Here is a 23,590-nt window from a genome sequence, read left to right as displayed (position 1 = left end):
ACCACAGAGCCTGACGTGGGGCTCGAACCCACGAACCTTGAGATCATGACCTGAGCCGAAGTCAGATGCTCAACCGACTGAGCCCCCCAGGTGCCCTTGTTTTCTAGTTTTTTTTTTTTTTTAATGTTTTTATTTACTTTTGAGACAGAGAGAGACAAAGCATGAGCAGGGGAGGGGCAGAGAGAGGGAGACACAGAATCCCAAGCAGGCTCCAGGCTGTCAGCACAGAGCCCGACGTGGGGCTCAAACGCATGGAGTATGAGATTAATACCTGAGCTGAAGTCGGATGCTTAACCTAGTGAGCCACCCAGGTGCCCCTATTATACTTTAGATTTGACCCCTTATAAAATGTAAATAAACATGTCTTTATTTAAAAAAAATTTTATTTTTAACATTTACTCATTTTTGAGAGTCAGACCATGAATGGGGGCAGAGAGAGAGAGGGGGAGACACAGAATCCGAAGCAGTTCCAGGCTCCGAGCTGTCAGCACAGAGTCTGACGCGGGGCTCGAACTCACGGACCATGTGACCATGACTTGAGCCGCAGTCGGACACCCAGCTGAGCCTCCCAGGCGCCCCTGAAGTCCCAGAGTTGTCAGTGCTTTCATTTCTCAGCAGTAGAAATATTTTTGAATGTGACTGCGTTTGGAGATCCAACCTTTAAAGAAGTGAGGGTAAAACGAGGTCAGTCGGTAGCCCTGATCCCACATGACTGGTGTCCTAATAAGAGGAGGTCAGGACGCACAGAGGAAGCACGTGAGGAAGCGGGCAGGAGACGGTGTCCACGCACCCAGGAGAATGGCACATTGGGAACCAGCCCTCGGACCTGCAGGCTCCAAGACTACGTGAGCACGGGTGCTGTCTAGCGGCCGGGCTGTGGTTCTTTGTCACAGAGGCCTGCTCTGTCGGCACAAAAACGGGGTTCTAGCACAGAAGGGAGGACAGGAGAAGGAAGGCTGGGGACGAGCGACAGTGTGTGCCTGTCCCAGCCTGGTACCCTCCCACCCTTCCTGAGACTGTCTGTTCGTCCGTCTGTCTGGTGGAGCAGGTGGAGGCAGGACCCCCGGTTTCTCGGCTTCCTGGGGACGGGGTGCTTCCTGCGCCTCCCCTCCCGCAGCGTCCCTGAGCGTTTTGTAAGATTAGGTTGTATCACAGTTTTTGTTCTTTAAAATGTGCATTTAATCTTGTTACAAAATAAAACTTGCTTATAAGGAACACTCCCTCAAAATGATCTCTGAAAACAAATCGTGAGTTTCTCCGATGCCCAGAGCCCACAGAACAGCTGCATTCCACGCCTGTGCTGGAAGAACTGGAAACGCCAGCTCAGGCTATAATTGCAGGGCTCCCTGCTCAGTGGACCTGCCCTCTTCCAAAACCTGTTTTTCTTCTGCAGAGGACGTCACTGAAGGGTCTGGGGTGACTTCCTGCGGGGCACTCACAACCTGCCCTCGGAGGAAAAATCGCGTGTGAGGCACCTGAGCCTGGGAGGCTGGGACGGGAACAAGAGGCCCGGGGTTTGCTGAGCACAGTCCACATGCCAGACAATGACTGAGCCCCTTCCGGCTCCTGCTGGGGAGAAGGAGACATGTCCAAGAGGACGAGCCTGGCCGGGGTCACACCCCCAGAAACTGGGCAGGGGACCTGCATGGCCTGGGGGACTGCATTCTCACCCATGACAGTCTCCAGAGGGTGACATTTCCCCAAAGAGAAAGGCTCTTGTCAAGTGGCCCCACAGCCTGGTGCACCTGGGCTGTCCCAAGGCAATGATTTCACTCACACTCCTGGGCTGGACCCCCCCTGCGGGGACTGGAGGAATGTGTAGTGTCTGATGACGGTAACCTTGGGACAGGGCCCCACACTCGCTCCAGGAAGGTGGCCGCTCAGACTCAGAGTTGTGGGCATTTCATGGGGTCACTGGAGACCCCATAGCACCCCGCCTCTCTAATAATATCTGCACATGTCCCTTCTGGCTTCATGGGGACGGCAGGAGTGAGAGCCTCAGGATCCTCCAGGTGGCTGGCGGTGCACTGACCTCCGAGCAGGCCACAGTGGGCTGGTGGGGGGCCAAGGCCGCAGGGCCAGTTCTGCCCCCTGTGGGGAGGGCATTACTGCTTTACTGGTTGCACACAGCATTATGGAAACTTTCAGAACAGAAAACCGCTCCGTGTACCCAGTGCCCGGCTTCCTGGTTCGGCCATGGCTCCATTCGCCCATCTTTTTTCTCTCTTCTGGAATGAATCTAATGCCAACTCCAAACCTCATATTATTTTACCCATCAATACTCTTCTTTAGTCAAATAGAAAACATATCTGGACTTAGTACTTTAATTCAAAGGGATGGGGCTACTGCCATAGTGAGGTCTGGAAGCTTCTCTGGAGCTAGGCCATGGGAGGCTTGCTTCACGGGGCACAGTAAGGTAGGTGAGACAGCGGGCTGGTGGCCCGCAGGCTCAGCGGTGGGAGCCGACCCGCCCTGCGAGGCGAAAACAGTCCAGCTCATGACTGCTGGAGCAAAGGAGGGGTGTAGGGGGCAGAGTCTGGCTGGTCCCGGATAAGCAGGGGACCCCAAGTCTCACCTGCACCCCAGGAGAGGGCTCCCCGTGGGGATCTCTTTAGCAGGACACACAGGGGGCGTGTTAACCTCCACTGTTTCCCAGGGCTCAGCTGTGTCAGCCCCCAGTAATACACACACACACATGCGTGCGCACACACACACACACCACCTCACTACCGGGACACACCAGCGTCACTAATGTTCCCTTGTCCGTCTGCCTCCCAGTCCTCGCCCAGTCTCGCCCCCCGCCCCCACCCCCGCCACCGCAGGGTCTTCCGGGGTGTGGCCATGTTGCATCTGGTGGTCACATCTCTCCAGCTCTTTTCAACTGAATCAGTCGACCCCCGCAGCCCTCGCTGAATGTGGGGTCACGCTGTGGTACAGGCCCCGGCTGGGGACCAGCACCCACATCCGGGGCTCGGCAGAAATGCAGCCTCGGGCTCCCACGGCTGCTCTCTGGGTCAGGGTCCCCGTCTGGGCAGTGTCGCTGGGGTGTCCACCCACCTCCCCTGCTGAGGCTCGGCCTGCACAGAAACTTGGGGACGTGGCAGGGGGCCATGGTGGTACCTGGCGAGTGACAGCCTGCGCGGTCTCCAGGGAGGACGGCTCAGCGCTCTGGCTGCCAGCTCTGAGGGAAGGGTTCTGGCAGGGAGGGTGCCCAGGGAACTCAGCCCTGGGCATGTGGACAGAGGTAGTTGGAGGGCACAGTGCGCACTACCTCCTGTTCCCAAGCGGAGGCTCAGGCAGACCCTGGGCCGGCAGCCCTCTGCTTCCTGCCCTCTGGCCGCTGCCATCCTGGCCACCTGGGCCTCCTCATCCTCTTCCCTCCCCTACTTCCTGGGCTGGCCGCTCTTACCTCGCTTGCCCCCACACAGGATGCCGGTCCTCCCGTGTCATCTGGCCCCAATACACCTGCCAGGGGTACCGCCATCACGCTCAAGCCCAAGTGCATGTGTCCTGTGGCCTGGGTTTCCTGCGGGGGCATCAGAGCCAAGGCCATGCTGCTCTTCAGGCAGTTGTGAGAAAGTGTGTGGCAGGGAGTGAGGCCGGATCCTGACCCTCATCAAGAGAGGAGGGGAACCTGCAGGAAAGGAGACAGGCGTGTCCCGGGACTGCTGGGTGGGATGGAAGCGGGGGTGCTGAGTGCCAGAGAAGTGGGGGCAGGAGCATCAGCTTGCTAGTAGGCCCGGCAACAGGAAGCAGGAAACGGGGTTTAGCCCCAGAGAAGAGTTGGAAGGTGGGGGGGGGGGGGGGCTTCAGGGAGTCTTTCCCTTTGGCTGGTAGCAGCCATCCAGGTGGGGAGAGAAACCCACCAAAGGAAGATGAGCAGGTGCGCAAGGCGTGGGCCAGGGGAGACCCCATGTTGGTGTGAAGATAAGTCACCCCGTCTGCCGACTTGAATGTCACACAAGAAAGTACCCTTGTTGAGAGTGTCCCGAGGAGGTCAGAGCAGGGACGGGGGGGGGGGGGGGGGGGGGGGAGGGGGGCTTACAAAGGGCACTGCACTAAGCTGTGGCACCAGGACGCTGGCAGAACTGGCCTTTGCGGTTAGGTCCAGGGGACCCTAAATTCCCTACAGCCCCCCAGGGTCCGCAGAAGCCTGAGGATGGCTGGCGGCAGGGGGGCGGGGGGCGGGGTCCTGCCGGCTCCTCTGCAGGCTCTCTGCTTAGCCCTGGACGGATCAGCTCCGAGCCGTGTCGGCTGCCCGCAGGTCCAGTAAAGCTCGGGTAGACGTGTGGGGGGCGCAGCCACGTCTCTGCGTGGCCCACAGGCACTTCTCAAGAGAAAGTACACACGTGCCCCAGAAAGGCATTTCCTCGGACAGGGCTGGTCACAGGTGGACTGGGCTCTGGGGCTCAGAGAAAGCGTCTTCCTGCTTGGGCTCATTGTTTCAAAAAGGACCCTTGGGGTGAGGAGGGCTGAGGCTACAAGTGCCTTAAATCCAAAATTCAAAGAACCTTAAATACCCACTTTCTCACCACATTTGTAAACCAAAATTCACAACATAGTTCTGGCAAATTTTCTGTGGTCTCCCTGATTTGACAAGGTTTTCACGCCCCAGTGTTGAAATCTCAGGAGAGTAATGGTGCTGGCTCCCAGGGCTGCCCCTGCAGGGCTCAGGGCGTCAGGGCCCCAGGACTGCTCAGGGCGTGCCTTGATGCCTTTAGTTTTGCTGGTGACTCCCCTCCCCCTCGCCCTGAGGAACAAGATTGCAGACAGCACCTGGCCTTGACTCACACGCCCAAGATTCTGAACACGTTATTGGAGGGGTGGCTGAATAGGGAACCCCCCCGTTCTGCCTCCTGTGGGGGCGCCCCCTGAGCTGTGAACCCCCAGTCACCCCAGATGACCATCCTGCAGGGTGGTGCACAGCCAGCCAGTTCCTGTGACCATGTGACCCCTGGCAGGGTGGGGGCTTTCCCAGGCAGTCAGGGCAGGACTGGAACCCGGGACCCCCTCCCCAGCCGGGTTTGGGGAGGCAGGAAGGAACAGGGCAGGTCCCCAGGTGGGTGCAGGGATTATACGCTGTTCTCAGGTCTGAAGTGAAGACTGAAAAAAACAAGTGAAAAGTAAGACTTGCTCTTTTCCGGCACAAGAAAAATTAAAATAGGGCTCATAGGTCAGAGCTCTGACCTTCGGACCGGCCAGGCACTGAAGTTTGAAGGTATCTCAGGAGAACCTCAACTCTATCTCCCACCTTTGCTCAAAGCCCGGGAGGCCTGAAAGGAGTGACCGGGAAATGCCGCCCGCCCACCCACCCACCCAGCCAGCCTGGGGGGGGTGGGTGGGCGGGGCGCACACCTTGCGCTCCAGACCGCCCCCCGTGACCCCCTGATCCCGACCCCAGCCTCCCATCCCGCACCCCTCCCTCCGGGCTTAACACCTCCCACGCTCCCAGCTCCAGCAGCTCCGGACACCGCCCTCCGCGGGGGCCGCGGGAGCAGGTGCAGCCCCGCCCCTCTCCCTCCCGCGGCTCATCCCTCGGGCCCCGCCCCCCGCCCCGCCTCCCGCGTCCGCGGCCGGGCGGAAGGACACGCGCTCCGGTCCAGGGAGGGAGACTCGTACCCCTAGGCGTGCGCCCCGCGGTCCCTGCGCCCCCGGGCGCCCCCTCCCCGCCCTCCCGGCATGGAGCCTGCGGGGCGCCCCCGGGACCGGGTCCCCAGGTGGGCGCGTGGGGGCCGGGGCGCGCCTCGCCAAGCCTGGGGTGTGGAGTGCGGGATGGGGACCTGGGTTGTGGGGTGCGAGTGGGTGGGGAGCGGCGGGGAGGGCCGGGGCGCGCCCCCCCCCCGCCCGCACTCGGGTCGGTCGCGGTTCCCGTCGCGTCGCCGCCCCCACGCGCGCACGCGGCCTCGTCCCCGCGGGGACCCAGTGCGCGCGCGAAACTTTATTTAGGGCTTACAGGTTCCTTTTCTTCTCGTTGCAGGATCGATCCGTACGGGTTTGAAAGGCCCGAAGACTTTGATTATGCAGCTTATGAGGAGTTTTTTTCCGCCTACCTGGTGATACTCACTAGAAGAGCGATGAAATGGTCCAAACTTTTGAAGGGGGGCGGAGGTGTCCAAAAGAGCGGTACAGGTGGGTCGGAGGCCGCGGACCGGCCAGAGCTGGTTCTGAGGGGCGGGGTCTCCGTCCCTCCCCGCCTCCCCCCCTTCCCTGCCTCAGCGCGGAAGCCCCTGCCCGGTGGCCTGCCCAGCCCAGCTCTCTCTGGGCCTGGCGCCTCCTCCAGGCCTGCCCTCCCTGGCGCTCTCCCTCCTGCGGGTCTGGGAGGGCAGGCTTCCACACCGCCACAGAAGCCGGCCCCTGCCCTGTCCCGCCTGTGTTGACCTCTGGCTGCTCGTCTGGTTTCTGGTGTGGTTTGCTTTCCTCTGGGAATCACATTCCCCACCCTGCCCCAGCACTGGCCTCTACACTTGCTTCAACGTTTGTTGAATGAATGGAGTGTTTTCCCCAGGCCGCAGATAAGGAGTCGGTGGGGACCTGCCCGAATGTGGTGAGGCCCTTGGGAGGTGTATGCTTCCGGGATTCAAGATAAGGGTAGGGCTTTCTGAGATAGGGCTTTGGTGACCAAGAACGGTGAGGGCGGAGGTCAGCGGCAGGGACAGAGCTGTGTGACCGGTAGAGGGGACGTAATGAGAGCGTTCTGGTCTTGGGCCCAGGGCTCCATCACATGACTGGGCAGAGAGAGGCCAGCTGTAAAAGTTTTTTATTTTTTTTTAATTCACTTTTGAGAGAGAGCGAGAGAGACAGAGAGCTCGAGTTCAGGTGGGGTAAAGAGTCAGAAGGAGAGAGAGAATCCCAAGCGTGCTGATGTGGGGCTGCATCCCACAATCCTGGGATCATGACCTGAGCCGAAATTAAATGTTGGGTGGACGCTCGACTGACTGAGCCACCCAGGGGCTCCAGTAAAAGGGTTTTTAAGCAAGAGGGTGGTGTGACAAGGTCAAGTTTTGCTTTTAAAGGGGTTGGTGAACTAAGGCCCAGAGTGGCCCCAGTACATAGTGCAGTTGCACAGGGTTGGTGGGGACAGGTTGATCTTGGGGGTGGGGCGCTCAGGGAGGAGGGAGATAGGCTCTTTCTCAACTCTGGGCCCCACCACCCACCTGCCTCTCCCTTGACCAGGGGCCCTCCTCAGGGCTGTTACTGCTGGGGGAGTGTTCAGGAGCGACTCAGGTGAACTAGCAGTTCACACAGTCCGAAGGGCCGGGAGGGGCCTCAGGCTGGTCCCCTGTTGCCAGGCAGACCTTGGATGCCGCCAGCGCCCTGTGCGCTCCCTGCAGGGATCATCCCCCAGCGCCCATCCCTGCGTCGCCTCTGTTTCCATCGGCATGTCTGCCTTTATTCTCCTTTGTGTTTATTCTTAAGAGTTGATTGGTCTTTTGTTTTTAAAAAATACAAGTGTATAAAAGTAAAGCTAATTTGGATCCATAGTGAAAATCTGCATCACATGAAGTACCAGGGGCTCTCCTCCTGGCCCAGCTGTTGGGTCAGGCAGAGGCCATTGCTGACAGCACCGTGTGTCTCCCACGCACGTGTGCAAATGTGGCGGCTGGCCCCGCAGGCCGGGAGTTGGCGGGAACTCGGGAGAAGCCTCCCGTGGCTGACCCTGGACCCGGAGGCTGGTAGCACGCAGTCACTAAGACGTGCGTGCGCCTCAGTGGCCCTGTCTGTGGTGTTACCATCTGGTTCTAGCCTTTCCCTGTCCTTCCCTTTGGAGAGCCCTCAGCATCTCTGTCCTAAGCCGCATGTGGCGCCAAGTGTCTCTTTTCCGGCATCTGTTCTGTTCAGCGTGCAGAACCTTCCAGATGCTCACCCTTCCTGTCTTTTCCAGTTGTCTTCCCTGGTTCAAAGGTCTTATCTGGTTTTTGCTCCTACTTTCTTTGAGCACTGGTGTCTGTGAGCTCTAAGAATTTCAGTTTGGTTTACTGAAAGAATTCTCTTTTTGTTTTAACATTTCCTTGACTTACATAACAGACTGTGACTGTGGTAAAGAGAGGGGCAAAACAGGTTTGGAAGCCAGAGTGTCAGCTTTGCGATGAGCCTCGGGCCTGGGGGAGGGCAGCCTGGTGTTCCCTCAGGAAACAGAAGCACAGGTCAGTCTGCAAGAGGTGTGTGGTTCATAGGGTTCAGTGGCCCCGGGTGTCGTGGCTGGTGCTGGTGTGGTTTCGGGGCAGGACGGTCGGGGAGCCTGTCAGCACCTGCACGGCTCTGTGGGAGTGGCTGTGTGGCACAGACAGGAGTGGATGAGTTATTCCAGAAATGAGAGTCCAGTTCTGTAGTCACACTCAGCTGACTGTCCTGCAGGGACCATGACATCCCAGGGGGGAAGGGCCTTGGTGGGCATCGTTCTGTGACCTCAGTGACCGGGTCTTGTTGCTTCGTTGTCCTGTGTAGTTTTCTGTTTTGGGGGACTTTTGTCTGGATGCCTGCCTTCCTGTCACCAGTAACATGGTCACCTCCGAATCTTGGCATCAGCACGTCTCTAGGTGGCCACCAGAACTCACTGGCCCGATTCTGCCACATGTGGACACAACCAGTGTTTCCTCTTTGTTTCCTTTTTTGTCCATAGCAAATACCCACCAGGAGCACGTGAGACAGGTCGATCCTTCTCCCGTAGCCTAGAAAAACGAATTCAGTCCTGCCCTGGCCCAGCCATTGCTCCAGCTCACGTCCCGTCTGAGGGCGGATGCTGAACTGCCTTCTGCAGGGTCTCAGCTCTTTCCTAGTAGCTGCAAATGTCAGCAGCATCTAAGTTAGAATTAAGTTGCAAACACCTCTTTCCAAAGGCAAATACCGATAAATACAGGGATTTGCTTAACTTTGTTGGGACAGACAGTTGGAAGTGATTTGTCTGGGGTCCACCTTGTTTAAAGAGATGCCTCCCTCATCTTCCCAAGGTCAGGAATGCTGCCGGACAAGTCCTGCCCTGAGGAAGGGGTCAGTGGCAACAGCCTTTGTCCCTGGAAGCTGTTGACACAGCTCAGCCTCCTCGGCCACCTGGATCTCAGGCCGGGGCCCCGTGCTTCACCCCCGTCTGACGAGGAAACTGAGGCCTCTGCCAGGCGGGGCCTGCGGGTCCCAGTAGAACCCAGTGTCCGACTCCAGTGAGGCGTTTAGGCATCTTACAGGTGCCTTTTTTTTCTATTTACAAATTTAATTTGTAGTGAAATACGCTCTTACTAGTTATACTTCTGTGAGTTCATGGGGAGGTTCGTGTCCCCTCAAGACTGAAACCAGCCCATGTCCTTAAACACTCGCTCCTGCTGTGCCCCTATGGGCCCCGTGCGCCGCCTGGGCGCTGGGGCCTCTGAGAGTGTCCTGCCAGCGGGCCCCACGGCCCCAGGCCTGTGAGGCTGGCTCCCCCTGTGCCCTGATCTGGGGGATCCCGTCCTTCTTCCCTCCTTGCTGAGGAACACCTCGCTCTCCGGGACCACGTTCGGCAGCTGCAGGACCTTTGAGCCGATGGTATAAACAGCCGTGCAAGCACCTGTGAGCACTGAGGCTTTCCTGAAGCAGGGTTGTGGGCTTGGAGCCGAGTGTGGGTCTCACCCCCCCACCCCCATGGCCGAACTCTGCCCGCAGTGACCCAGTTCCCTCGTGCCCTGTTTTGAGCCTTCATCGGAAAGACTGTTTTGCCCCTTCTGCCCGCAAGACTTTCCTTTGCGACGCTGTTGAAACGCAGTCAGCTCTGCTCCTGTGGTTATTTCTGGAGTTTCCTTATGCTCCGCTGCCTGCGAGTGGGGCCTGAGGTCGGAGGTGAGCCCCTGACTCGGCGGCTCCTCTGGTCCCCCTGGGGATTGTTGTGGTTCCAGGCGTCAGTTGTGCTGGAGGCAGCCTGGGGTCTGCGTGTCCCCCCTTTGCACGTCTTCAAGTTAGGCATCCCTGGCCGTGGACTGGCCCCTGGGGGTGGCCACAGCATCTGCCTGGCTCCCTGCGGCCGGAGACCCCTGCCCGGCTCTGGTGGAAAGCGCGACAGGCTGGAGGCAAGGCGGCCCCAGTGGCTAGTGTCCTCGGTTCGCGTGACCTCACCAGCGTGGGGACGCCCCGGAGGGTCTCTACTCCCTGTGGCTTCCGCCCCTCATCCCGCACGCACCTGCTGGGCCCTTCCTGCCCTCATACGCCCTCTGGAAGCTTCCGCTGAGGCCGCATCCGTGGTGGGTTAGCGCAGACTGCGAGTTAGCAGAGCTTTATCAGTGCTTTCCGTGGCGGCTCTTCCTGCCATGGTTTTCTGTGATACGCAGCTGGCGCCACAGATGCTTTTCTCCTTGTAGCAGATCGTGGACTTTCTTTGATTGTGTGGCCTTTTGTTTTTTCTTAAAATGCATTTTTTTTAATGTTTGTTTATTTTTTGAGACAGAGACAGAGCATGAGCAGAAGAGGTTAGAGAGAGAGAGGGAGGAAGACACAGAATCCAAAGTAAGCTCCAGGCTCCGAGCTGTCGGCACAGAGCCCGATGCGGGGCTCGAACTCACGAGCTGTGACATCATGACCTGAGCTTAAGTCGGATGCTCAACCAACTGAGCCACCCAGGCACCCCTAATGCATTTCTTTTTTTAAAAATGGTATTGTGGGGCGCTTGGGGGGCTCCATTGGTTAAGCGTTCGACTTCAGCTCAGGTTGTGATCTCCCGGTTTGTGAGTTCAAGCCCCGCGTTGGGCTCTGTGCCGAGAGCTCGGAGCCTGGAGCCTGCTTTGGATTCTGTGTCTCCCTCTCTCTCTGCTCCTCCTCCGCTCTTGCTCTGTCTCTGTCTCAAAAATAAAATAAACATTAAAAAAGAAAATAAAAATGTATTTGTAATGTAATATGGAAGGAAAATAATAAAGCTTTGAGTATTTCCTTCGATGAACGGTTTTGAGGGTTAAACTGAGGTCATTAAAAGCATGGTGTTGCACCCCTGGCTTCCTGTAATTCGCTTGAACATCATCTCACAAATCTTTCCTGTTTACCTGGGAAACGAGCGAGCAAGTTGTTACCTAAGGTAGCTTGTGGTTCTTGGCTTCTTTTCCTACGTGTTTCTATGGTCGCTAGACAATCGATGATTCCTTTCTCATGTATTTATTTTCAGTAAAATATCCCTCCCAAAGGAAGTAGCTCTCCACTGACACAAGTCAAGTGCAGAACAGGACACAAACACCGGCCGCTGAGCCCCCCGCCAGGGGGTCACATAGGCTCCCAGCCTGGGACCCTGCAGTCCCTTGTCACTTCCAGGGCTGGACCATGCACCAGCGCCTCTGTCCCTGCCCACAGCTGTCCCTCTGGCCCTCGCTTATGCTTCCTGCCTCATGTCCCCTCACTTGGTGCAGCTTCTGTGCCTCCGGCCTTCCGGGTATCTCCTGTGTGTGGAGCTTGTGGGGCCGCCCTGGGCTGCAGTGACTGATCCTGGCCCCAGGGGCCCGGCCCGCTGCCCCCGCACGGTGTGCTGACGGTGAGGGGGGGGGGGGGGGGCTGCCCCGTGCAGGAGAACGGTCTGCAAGGAGTGCACGCAGCCATCCGGGTGGGCATGTGCAAAGTTCTGCTCTTCTCATGTTTGACATGGGAGAAGCCAGGCGAAAGCATTGAGGTCGCGCCCTTTGCTCTCAGGCTCTGCCAGGCTCTGACCCCAGGCCACGCTGGTCTGTCCCTGACCGCAGCCCCTGCTTTCCATTTCAGTGAAGCGCTATATCCGGAAAGGTGTCCCCCTGGAGCACCGGGCCCACGTCTGGATGGGGGTGAGCGGAGCCCAGGCCCGGATGGACCAGAACCCCGGCTATTACCACCGGCTACTGCAGGGAGAGTGCAGCGGCAGGCTGGAGGAGGCCATCCGGACAGGTGAGTCGCGGGCTGGCGCGGGGGGCACGCAGCCCCCCAGGAGGGAACTTGCGCTGTTACAGATTGCCCACTGCTTTTAATTTGGAATTTTATTTTTCTTATGGGAAAATCAAACCTTGAACATTCGTGAGGGGAGAACAGTGTTTTTCACTGATTCGGCAAACACTAGAAGCCAGCCAGCTGGGAAGGTCAGGGGCAAGGGCAGGGGCAAGGGCAGGGCCGGTTTCTGCAAGAAGACCTTGCTGCAGGCTCTGAGCCGGCAGTCGTGACCGGAGGGTAATCGCTGGGAGGGCTTTGTGCTGATGGCAGCGCCCTGGGACTTAGGGACACACGTGGGGATGTGTGGCTGGTGTCGAGCTCTGGGTGCCGACGGTGCCCCAGGCACTCTCAGTGACCACACAGGCTCACGAGCTCTTACATGTTCCAAGTGCTCAAAACAAACGTTTAACCCTTATAAACTGAATAATTTAGATTCTTAGGAAGTGTGACTGACCGTCTGATTTTGCTTTTGAGAAATACACCCTGAAATATAAAATAATTAAAGCCCAATTAATTGAGTGTGCTGAGAGGTGGGACTCCCTGTTGGCGGTGAGACTGGGGAGTGTCCCCAGCCTGGGGAGGGGGTCCCTTGCGCAGAGGCCACACGTGTCAAGGAAAACAGAGTGTTGCTGTTGGTTTGAAAAATGAACTGAAAGGCTCTGTTTTAGTGCCGGTGTTTTTGGATAAAAATGTCTTATTGTGGTAAAACATGCATAATAGAATTTACTGTTCCACCTTCCCAAACCGAAACCCTGTCCCCATGGAGTGTCAGCTTCTCCCCAGCCCCCGGCCCACCATCCTGTCGTGTCTGGCTCGCTTACCCTGGTGAGGGGCCCTGGAGGCACATCCACATGGCAACAGGCGTCAGAATGCTTCCTTTTCAGGGCCGGGTCCTGTTGGCTGTGCGGACAGACCCTGTTTTGTTGGTCTGTTCTGTTCTCCGCTGATGGGCGCTGGGGTCGCTGCCTCTCCTTTTGTGGGTTTGCTGTTACGAGCATGGCTACACGGAGATTTCTCTGAGTCCCTGCTTTCCAGTCTCTTGGCATGTGCCCAGCAGCGGACCTGCTGGACCATCGTCGTTCTGTCTGTTTTCTTGAGGGGTCTGGAGAAATTGCTCTGCAGGGACAGCGCAGTGGAGCATTCATAGGGTGCATGAGCAGACTGGACGTCCCTGTCCCACCCACCTCTGAGGTGGGAAGGAGGGGCTGTCCCGGGGAAAAATTTCAAAACATCTAATCAAGGGTAAGAATGAGAATGGGCTTGGGACTGGTCACTCAGAGTCTGAATTAGTAAAAAAAACAAACAAGAAAACCAAAACCAAAACACCACTAAACTCCTGGTGGATTCTAAGTTTTTGGGATATTTAGAATTCCAAGAAAAAAAAGTTTCTGTAAACAAACACACAATGGCAAATAACGTCCTTTGAGGCACTAATACTTCCTGTTCTGCTTAGGTCAGTTCTTTTATAAGCAGAGGTGCGGCTCGGAGACCAGAGGGAGGCCCAGCAGTGCTGCCCGAAAGCTGTGTGGGGGCCGAGGGGCCTGCACAGCGGGTCCATTCCAGTCATCAGCCATAGCCCAGCGGCAGACCCACCACTAATCTAATCCAAGTGGGGTCACTAGGTCAGAAAAAAGAAGTACTTGTGTCATGCACCCACCCCTCCCCCCTTCTGCCCGTATGTGGGCTAGCTCACAGAATCAGGGTCAGGTCCGCGGGAGGTTCCCACAGCGCCGGTGAGGAGGACGCAGGTTCTGATGAGCAGACAGTTTATTCACTTCTCAGTGTCCGGTTTTGCCGTTTGTCTCTGAGGGATTCTCGGGGTGTTCTGCCTTTCCACAACTGGAAAGATTTTCCAGTTTTGTGTTGCCTGTGGTCCTAGAGTTAAACAACCCCCTGGCTGGGGTGGGGGGTGTTGGGAGGGGGGTGCAGACAGGCTGCATGGCGGGGGCTGTGAGGAGAGGCGGGATACCCTCCTCTTCAGTCCTGACTCCCTTTGCTGTGGCCTCAACCGTGGACGTGGCAGGGGCTTGTCCACAAAGGGCGACCAGGGTCGAAACCTTTGCTCACACCTGCCAGGTGGGGTTCGGGGTGCCCCCTGTGGTAGACATGAGGGTTACATCACAGGCCGGTCTTGGGTAATCCTGTGTTGTGAATTTCCCTGCAGATATGAACAGGACCTTCCCGGACAACGTGAAATTCCGGAAGAGCGCGGATCCCTGTTTACAAAAGACCCTGTACAACGTGCTGGTGGCCTATGGGCGCCACAACCAAGGTGTGGGGTACTGCCAGGTGAGCCCCCAAGGGAAGGTGACAGCGGCCAGCAAGGATGTACTAACCCTGTTCACGGGCTCCCTAGTCATGGTGCCTGTGACTTTGACACATTCCCCAGGTGGAAAAGTGGTGAAACATATGCTTAATGACTTACTTTGATGTCAGAAGGCGGGGGCTGGGAAGGTAGGAGGTCACTTAAGTGGCCCCAGGGCTGTAGGTACTGAATGAGTGACTAGCACCTGCTGGGCTCAGTGCAGGGCGTGTGTGGGGCGCTCCTCCCATGCTATTTCTGGGAGTCAGATCTTCCCCTGCGATGAAGGGGACAGCCTGCATCCTCACCTGCCAGTTCCTGTCACCTTGCGAGGACATGCACTGTCTGGGGTGTCGGGGAGGGAAAGAAAAGGGCCCACGTGTGGAGCCACAGAAGTGCCATTGGCGAGCCTGCAGGGGACGCGGGACGTCCCGTGTGGGCCTGAGGGGCTGGAGGCCTGCCAGTGTGCTGGCTGCTTGGGTGCCTGGAGTTCTGCTTCCCGCTTTGGTGCTCCTGCTTCTAGGGCTTCCCAAGGGTGCTGGGATCTGCGTGGGGACTTTGTAGCCCACTCTCTCAGGCGAGGCTCCAGGGGCTCGGCGGCTGGGCTGGGGGGCCGTGGCTGCAGCGACGGGAGGGGCAGAGCATCTTGCAAAGACAGCAGCAAAGGCGCAGGCCAGACAGGCTGTTTTCTCAGTGCCCTGGAGCCTGCCCGCGGTGCCAGGGGAGGAAGTCAAGATGGGTAACTGGCCGTCCTGGACGAGGACCGGCCTGTTGGAGCCGGGGAGGCTGGGCAGCCAAGAAACCGTCTTCATGTTATTCCACTCGCTGTTCTTGTAGGTTTTAAAAACAGCGTTAAAACAACCCTTACAACTTTAAGCGTGAGCGCGATGTGCAGCTCACGGTCCGTATCTGTGCACACGCAGCCGCGGGGACAAGGTCTGCAAGCTGAGTGTCAGGAATGGGAGTCTGTTCTCCGTGGTCGGAGGCGGGGTGTGGGCAGGCTGGTGCCCCTGCGGCTGAGGGGTGGTCTGTCCAGGCCTCGGCTGCTCGTGGTCTCTGGAGAGCCCTGGCATGTGCCTGCCTCTTCACGTGGCCTCTCCCTGGGTGGCGTGCGTGACACTGGGTGACAGAGGCTGGATTTTCCCCCTGTTACTAGAGGAGAGCACATTTTAGAAAGCATTGGGAACAAGGAAGGAAGTGGAAGTCGTCTGGAGTGCAGTCACGCAGACGCTGGCCCGCTGTGGGTAAGCCCTGCGCCTGCAGCTCGCAGGTGCCCTGAGCCTCCCTGGTGGTCTCCCTCATAGAAACTGTCTGCAGCCCTGAGCATCCCACCACACTCTCACGGTTTTACAAAATACACTGTTGGCTTGGCATCTGCTCTGATGCAGACTTGAGCACTCATGTCTGTTGGAACACCTGCTTTAGAGGCTGGATGTAGGTGTCGTCCGGGCTGAAGAAGGGTCTGAGTGGTGTGGTCTCGGTGGGGGTGGGTGGGGGGAGGCCTGAGGGGGTCTGAGTGGTGTGGTTGGGGTGGGGTGGGGTGGGGTGGGCAAGGCCTGAGGGGGTTCTGAGTTGTGCGGTCGGGGGGTGGGGTTGTGAGGCCCGAGGTGGGGGTCTGAGTGGTGTGGTCAGGGGGTTGGGGGGGATGAGGTCCAAGGGGGGTCCGAGTGGTGTGGTCGGGGGTGGGGTGGGTGGCGAGGCCCGAGGGGGATCTGAGTGGTGTGGTCAGGGTGGGGGGTTGGGGGGTGCAAGGCCAGAGGGGTGTCCGAGTGGTGTGGTCAGGGTGGGGGGCTGAGACCTGAGGGGGTCTGAGTGGTGTGGTCAGGGTGGGGCGGTGGGGGGTGCAAGGCCCAAGGGGGGGTCCGAGTGGTGTGGTCAGGGGTGGGGGGGTTGCTGAGGCCTGAGGGGGGTCTGAGTGGTGTGGTTGGTCGGGGGTTGTGGTGGGTGAGGCCCGGGGGGGGGGCGTCTGAGTTGTGTGGTTGGGCGGGGGGGGGGTGCGAGGCCCAAGGGGGGTCCAAGTGGTGTGGTCGGGGGGCCGAAGCCCCAGGAGGGTCTGAGTGTGGACTCCAGGGCCGTGACCCCGACAGCTTCTTCACACAGATTTGTGTTTCTGCCTTCTTGTGCTGTGTGTGTCACTTGGAGGGCAGATCTCGATCTTGCACCAGAAGGTCATTCTGGAATTGCGTGGTTTTGGGGACAGCAAGGGACGAGCAGTGCGTCATAGCCACCGAAGGTGGCTTGAGGTGGCTCAGGACCCGTTTTCTTGTTTCAGGGAATGAACTTCATAGCAGGCTACCTGGTCCTCATAACCAAGAGCGAAGAGAAATCCTTTTGGCTGTTAGACGCGCTCGTGGGAAGAATACTGCCTGGTGGGTTGAACACACCTGTGACCGTTTGGGCCCTGGTTGCACTCTCTCTGCTCTGCAATTTAGCGTGAACTGTCTGTGTCAGGTGCTGGGCTTGGTCCCCAGGCTGCCCCGTTGTGTGGAGGCTCGCAGGGCCCAGAATCAGTGAGAGGTCCACTCGGCTTCCTGTAGAGTTCAGAACAGTCCTAAGAGTGAGTCGTTGTCAGCTGTAACTGTTATTGGGATGAGAGTCATTCTTTCTAATTCATTGATTAATAAATAGCACCGGTTTTGGTAATGCAGTGTGGACCCTGATCACTTTGGGAAGAGAAGTGGCCAGAGCCGTCTTAGGTGGGAGAAGACCTGTGTCCTCCACAGCCGTGACGGTGGTGACCAGACCCAGCCTCGTGCTTGGCCTGAGGCGGGCATAGCTACACAGGGCATGTGCGGCCCGGGGAGTTCTCGTGACCACTGGACGGGTGAGCCCTGGTTCTCCCCTCCAGCATGCGTGCCCTCAAGTCGGGCTGGAACCGCCCTCACCACCCTGGAGAGCTGGCCCCAGCTCCGGGCACCCCGCAGTGACCACGGCAGGAGTCGGCTGTGATTTCTGCCTGGGAGCATACAGCATGTTTCCGTGTCCCGAGTCTCGCCTCAGCACAGCAGTACCACACGGGCCCAACTACTGATCCATTTTACAGATGGGGACCCTCGAGCCTTAGATCCCGTGGCCGTCAGATGTTGGCACGTGCCTCACGGAAGAGTGAACCAGAGTGAATCAGAGTGGCACCATTACGGAATGGGGCCTCCTCACGCTCCAGTGCCACTGTTTGCCATGGCACAGAGTGGACACGCCAGCAGCCCTCCTGGATAGGCCGCCTTCAAGGGACAGACCGTCCCCATGTGCGTGACATCTCACTGTCCCAGCTCTGCCTGGGGAAGCCTGAGCGGCAGGTGCAGGGAAATGGCGAGGAAGTGGCGGGGCGGGGGGTTGGTCAGGGGACCTTCCAGATGGAGCGATGGCTGAGCTGCATCTGGAGACTGAATCACGATGTGTATTTGTACTGTGACCAAGTCAGCTCCTTCCCACAAATACTCACTGAGACCTGTCACATCCCCGGGTTGCTTTGGGGCTTGGGAAGTTTCAGCGAATGAAGACACAGGCGGGAGGGGGCAGCAGCAGCCACGGCACAGCCTGAAATTGTCACAGAGGGGCTCTGGGCTGGCTCTGAAGGGCAGGTGACTGCACAGACTTGTGTGTTAGCCCCTGAAATGTCCTTTCCCATCCTCGCGACGTCCCGTCGGACGACACTGCAGTCAGGACTGAGGGGGCAGAGGCACTGCTGTGGGTCACTGGAAGCAGTCTGGCCCGGCACCAGCATCCTGCTCCCTAGTTTCTTTCCTCGTCACACAGAAGCAGGGGGCCTGGGAGGTGGCACGCTGGTCACACACGCTGAGCCGTGCCGGCCTCCCTGCGGCACAGGCTTCCAGGACTGGTAAGTCGGAACAGAAGCAGTCAGAAAGACGAGCCGAGACGAAGGCTGGTTCTCTGGAAAAACCAACACAACCAGACAGAGCCTGGCAGGACGGATACGTGGAAATGGAAAGGGTGCTGGAATTTGAAAATCTTCAGAGGTTTTTAAGAATCTCAAGAGAATACAAGTAAGACAAAGAGGCCAAGTGGAAAATTTTGAGAAAAATACTGCCTAACAAAGCTGATTTAGGAGAAAGTGGACCGTCTGAAATGGCAATACTGTCATCGAACCTTGAAGGTGTGGAGGATGTCTGCGCGCTTTACAAATCTTTCAGAAAACAGAAAAGGACACACTCATCCGCTCACATTGTGGGGCTCGCGCCATGCGGCTGTCACACAGATATCATAGAAAGTCTCACATGCGCAAATCACACTTGCGGTGACATCAGCCGCTTGGACCTCGGTGGTTCTTTTATCTGAGGAGGGTTTATCTAGGGAACCAGGGAGGCCTGAGGGAATATTGGAGATTTAACGTCCTGTCCTGCCATTACAAGGAAACGGTATGGAGACCAGAGGCGAGAGCGCAGAAATCGATTGGTCTTCCGACCTATGAATCTGGGGGACTTGGGGCTTGAGGTATGTCGATCAGTAGGGAAAGATGGCCGTTTGCAACATCCTCTGTGACACCTGTGTACATGGAAAACCCTATTCCTACTCCAGGTGGATTCAAGACACATGAAAAAGCGGAACTTTGACACTCAGAAAATGAGGTGAGAACAGCCTCGTGATTGCTGAGGAGGGAGGTAGGTCTTGAACAAAATTCCAAAAATAGAAGACAAGATTGATAATTTTCGTTACGTTAAAATTAAAAACTGACTTTGAGATAAGACCTTGCAAGGAAAGCAGAAAAGAGGTGATGTCTGTGATCACGCAGCGCACGCGTGAAGGGTCCCTACCGCTCTGGGTAGGAGCGGCTCAGTAGGAAATAATAGGAGGCCTGTGTGGCTGAGAGTTGGGAAGACCGGCTGAGGTCTCCCACGAGCGAGAAGGTGCAGGGACACCTGTGACTAGGCCAGCAGAGCCGCCCCTGTTTCATAACAGCTGACGTGGGAGGGAAGTCGTGTTCTGGAGCACCAGTACATGGTGTGTGCACGCCCTGAACTTGGCCTCCACGTGCAGACCCCGCCCTTCCTCCACCCAGCCTGCCGGGCGGCCTCTCTCGGGTCAGGCCGCTGTCCTGAGCAGTCACCATTCAGACCAAGGCATCCAGGGAAAGGACGAGGGAACAGGCCTCCTGGGCCTGCAGAGATGCCGGTGAGGTCCCGGCTGACGGTGCCATCAGGCTTCAGGAACAGAGCGGGAGCGCCGTCTGGGATGTCGCATCGAGCAGAGCCCAGTGAATTAACACCCTGGCGTCCCGACAAGCTGGTGTGACCTGTTTCCCCTCCGAACACAGCTCAAGACAGAAGGTGGTCCAAGGGAGGACCAAAGCACCTTCCGTCGGGGAGACTCAGGGGCCCTGGGAAGCAGAGCGAAGGTGTGAACACCGCTGGAGCTGCCGTGTGTCTCCCGTGTCCTCTTGACGACCTTGTCCCAGGGGGTCACCCTACCTGCGGGCCGTATCTCACCGCCTGTGCCCTTTGCCCATGGGGCGTGCTTTTGCCTTTGGGGGGCTGGAGAGCATCGGTTTTGGAATTAGATGGCACCCCCTTGGATCCCAGCTCTGGCAGCAGTAAGATGGGCTGGTTCTAAATCTGTGCCCCAGCCTGGCTCAGCCCTCCAATGTGCTGACGTGGCCAGGGCGCTGTTTGCAGAAGGCTGCCGTCCCCGAGGCGAGGCCCCCGCCAGGCCTACTGAGGAGGCTCCTCGTCCTGTGCTTAGCCGAATGCTGGCCCGGAGGTGTGCTTCTGCTCAGACGGCCCAGAGGAGCGGGCCCCGGGCTCCGGGCTCCATCTGCCTTCGGCGTCAGGGCCGGACGCGGCCAGGAGGGTGAGGAGGTCAGGTCTCGGGGTTCCTGCCCTGGTGACCCCCAGGCCCCGGGGCAGTCAGGGTGTGAGCTGGTCGGGTCTATTTTTGGAAGGTGCTGTAAGCCTCTCTGGGGCCAGGAGTGAGGCCACCTTGCTGGGAGCTCAGCAAACCCTCTTACCGCCTGAAGGCTTAACCCCGGCTGCCCCAGGGCGTCACTTGGAGAACTGGGTCGCTTGCAGGACACTATGAACGGACTGCAGAGGCTCTTTTCTCCATCTCCTGGGGGGGCCAGGATGTTGCTCAATTTAAGAAGAGATGATAGATGCAAATGAGGGTATGAGCAGGAAAAACTTGTAAAATCCTTGGTGTTCTGTTTTTAAATTTTTTAACGTTTTATTCATTTTTGAGAGACCACTTTAACAGCAAAAACTAAGCATTAAAGTCTATAATACGTGCCTTTAATGAGCAAAAAAGTTCTCTGGGAGGACACATGCATTCGGAGAAGACACACTATGGGCAGCGTCGTGCTGTCTGTCCAAGTGCATGGTCCCAGCCAGTGGGGACCGCCAGCTGCCAGCCGGTGCCCAGGCCTGTGGGCGGGAGGCGTGGAGCGGCCGTGAAGTCACCTTGGTGGGCTGTGCTTTCTGTGCTCCTATGGTTTGGGGCACCCAGGCCATGAACTTGGTTAAGGCATTTCTCCAACTTAAGCTATCGGGTCTCATTGTGATGAACAGGACAGCCCAAGCCTCTGGCTGCCTCTGTCCTCCTGCAGTCAGAGGGGTGGGAATGTCCAGCCCCTTCTAGAATGCCAGGAACTTGACCCTCCAGTGTGGGGAGAGGACGCGGGACTGATTCCAAGAGCAAGGGCCCCGTCCTGTGCAGGTCACTGTCAGCACTGTCCCCGCACCTGCTCCTGTGTCCCGCGGCCCCTGCTTAGCCAGATGGCGTGTCCATGCTGCCGGCCGGCCCTCAGTGAGGGCACCAGTGTGCTCACACTGACGAGCCCGTCCCCAGAGCTTTCTCATCTTCCCAGACCGAAGCTCCGCACCCCCAGCCCTGGGGCCCACGGTCCTACGTCCTGTCTGTGGGTGTGGTGGCTGCAGGGATCTCAGCCGCACCAGTCCAGCATCTGGCTTTGGTCCGCGCACCTCGTCCTGGGGGCTCACCCTTGCTTGTGGGGCTGAGGACAGTTCCGCCCGCGTACACGGCACACTTTTGTCCCTTTGCCCGAGTGGACACTTGCTTGTGTCCCCCCTCTCGGCGCCATGAGCACAGCCGTGCAAACGCTTCCTGCCGGCGGATTCTCACCGGTGCACGGCGCGGCCTCGCTTTGGGAGCCGCCCTCTCCTCTGCTGGGAAGGGCGCTCAGCCACAGCCCTGCTCTCCTCGTGTGGCAGATTACTACAGCCCTGCCATGCTGGGCCTGAAGACAGACCAGGAGGTCCTGGGGGAGCTGGTGAGGACCAAGCTGCCAGCGGTGGCGGCCCTGATGGACAGGCACGGCGTCCTGTGGACCCTGGTCGTGTCACGCTGGTTCATCTGCCTGTTCGTGGACGTCCTGCCCGTGGAGGTGAGCGCGGCATGTGCCTCGCGGGGACCAGGGCCGTGTGAGCCCCCAGCCGGTGACGCGCCATTTCTGTTTGTCCGCAGACGGTGCTCCGGATCTGGGACTGTCTGTTCAGCGAAGGCTCGAAGATTCTCTTCCGGGTGGCCCTGACCCTGATCAAGCACCACCAGGCCTTTATTTTGGAAGCCAGCAGTGTGGCAGACACCTGCGAGCGGTTCAAGGAGATCACCAGAGGCAGCTTTGTGACCGAGTGCCACACCTTCATGCAGGTGAGTGTCGAGGCTCTGCTCCCGGTGCAACGGCCTGGCCAGGCGTGCTGGCGTCCCCAGCCTGCCTGTCCCTGTGTCCCCTCTGGGCCTCGCCTCCCCCCTGCTGGGACCCCCATCAGGCTGGTCCAGGTTCACTGGGTCGGAATGCAGACCCATCTGACCCCTTCCCCTGTAGCCAGCGTCTTTGGTCCCAGATGGCTCTCCGTGGCCCCAGTGGGGTCGCATGTGTCTGTTGTGTGTCCTGCCCCAAAAGGCAGCTCCCCGATGCCAGGGCCTCCGTGCTGGGTCCTGGACCTCGTGCAGGCTGTGTAGATGACTCTGGTGTGCTGAGCGAATGGAGCAGGAGCCGTACCGACAGGCCTTCTGCAGAGGCCGGGGGAGGCCGATTTCAGGTTCTGCTCGGCACCTGAACCAGCCATCAGTGCAGGCAGGTGGCCCGGTTGTTCCCCCCGACCTCCCGGGAGGTAGCAAGCCCCCGGCTCTGCCATCAGGGGACAATCGGGTGATCTGACGGCAGACTGCCCTGGAATCAGGATGCTGGCCAGAGTGCACCACTAGGGCTTTCTCCCACTGCGGGGACGTGGGAGCGCGGAGCGGGGTGGCTTTGGGAGCGGCCTGGGTAGAGGCGCGGAGAGGCCAGGGCCTCTGCCCTGGGGCACGGGGAATGAGGGGTCCTAGTCTAGCCGGACTCCAGGCCACAGGATGACCAGTCGCCGGGGCCACACGCGCTCTCCGAGCGGCGGGCAGACGGGTGGACTGGCCATGCTCAGCAGCCTCAACAGAGGTGGTGACCGGCTGGGGACCGTCAGAAGCCTGCAGCTCTTTGGAGCCCGTCCCACATGACACAACGCCTCGTCCAGAGAGGGCAGAGGGCAGGGTCGTGAGCCTGGGATTTGGACAAGGCCCCGCCTACCCCGTCTGGGCTGCAGCTGCTGGTGGCTCCTCCTGGGTGACACGGGGTTTTCCGTTCCCTGTTAGCGCATGGGCGGCTCAAGGTCTGGTGATACGGCCGTCACCCCCGAGGGACCCAGTGCCCGCCCCTCCCCTACCCAGCAGCCACCGGTCTGCTTTCCATCCGGGTTTGCCTTGTCTGCATGTGTCAGGTACACCAGCGAGTCCGCGTGTCGCTGTCTGGCTGCCTTCCCTCCACGTGACGCTTTCGGCGCCGTCTGGTTCTGACTGGCATCACGCACGCTGGTGGTCACACAGTAGGTGCTCAGTCAGTGCGAATGTTTCTAAAGCACCCCAGGAGGCCGAGTGGCTGCCGGTACCGTGAGCCACCCGAGGGAAGCACTGTGCGTCATGGCCCTGACGGGAGCTGCTGGGGAGGCGGCCAGCGCGGGGACCTTCCCCAGCGATCTCTGCAAAGTTGAACACGGATGGGTTTCTTCCCCGACGCGCGGTACCTGCAGCCCATGCGCCCTCTAGAGAGAGTCCCGCACAAGAACATCTAGAATTTTCTGGAGAGTAAGCAGGGCTCACAGGACTTGACTGATTCCCCCTTCAGGACCATAAACACTCTGCCCTGGCCTAGGTGCTGCGTAACACGTACCTGTGGAAGAATTCCTCTAATTTCTTCAAAAGAAAACAAAACCTTTTTACTGCCAGCCTCACATCTGGCCTGTGAATTTGTAAACCGTGAATTTCTCAGCAGTAACTGTAGAAGTGATCGTTAAATTATTAGTATGCAGGAGAGATGTGATCGCATATACTACCCCCCCCCCCCCCCAACCCCCGGGGGACGTCTCTCTCAGTGCGAAGCCCGTTCTC

General features: G+C 58.5%; 1 protein-coding gene and 1 long non-coding RNA gene across 4 annotated transcripts in view; one reads left to right on the top strand and one right to left on the bottom strand.

Moving 5' to 3' along the window:
* Positions 1 to 370: 370 nt before the first annotated feature.
* On the bottom strand, positions 371 to 6,479 carry LOC113601137 (uncharacterized). Of its 2 annotated transcripts, none has more exons than XR_008296673.1 (3): positions 6,051 to 6,479; positions 791 to 3,634; positions 371 to 658 (listed from the first exon to the last, which is right to left on the bottom strand). It is a non-coding gene; the product is annotated as an uncharacterized LOC113601137 (long non-coding RNA). The 2 variants fall into 2 exon arrangements; XR_008296677.1 differs by having other exon boundaries at positions 371 to 924; positions 3,410 to 3,634; positions 6,051 to 6,404.
* GRTP1 (growth hormone regulated TBC protein 1) overlaps positions 5,552 to 23,590 on the top strand; it is a 20,841-nt gene continuing 2,802 nt past the window's right edge. Inside the window, exons 1-7 of one of the 2 annotated variants that reach the window (XM_027065269.2) lie at positions 5,552 to 5,717; positions 5,978 to 6,129; positions 11,701 to 11,859; positions 14,063 to 14,187; positions 16,473 to 16,569; positions 21,382 to 21,554; positions 21,635 to 21,820. In XM_027065269.2, coding sequence (XP_026921070.1) covers positions 5,680 to 5,717; positions 5,978 to 6,129; positions 11,701 to 11,859; positions 14,063 to 14,187; positions 16,473 to 16,569; positions 21,382 to 21,554; positions 21,635 to 21,820 — 930 coding nt within the window. In that variant the 5' untranslated portion in view covers positions 5,552 to 5,679. Of the gene's footprint in view, positions 5,718 to 5,977; positions 6,130 to 6,409; positions 6,545 to 11,700; positions 11,860 to 14,062; positions 14,188 to 16,472; positions 16,570 to 21,381; positions 21,555 to 21,634; positions 21,821 to 23,590 lie in introns of those variants that run through there. The other variant, XM_053218137.1, reaches the window with a different exon arrangement.

The sequence above is a fragment of the Acinonyx jubatus genome, chromosome A1 (genome assembly GCF_027475565.1).
Source record: "Acinonyx jubatus isolate Ajub_Pintada_27869175 chromosome A1, VMU_Ajub_asm_v1.0, whole genome shotgun sequence".
Classification (NCBI taxonomy): Eukaryota; Metazoa; Chordata; class Mammalia; order Carnivora; family Felidae; genus Acinonyx; species Acinonyx jubatus.
The sequence above is the reverse complement of the archived record's forward strand: the minus strand, read 5'-3'. Positions and strand labels throughout refer to the sequence as shown.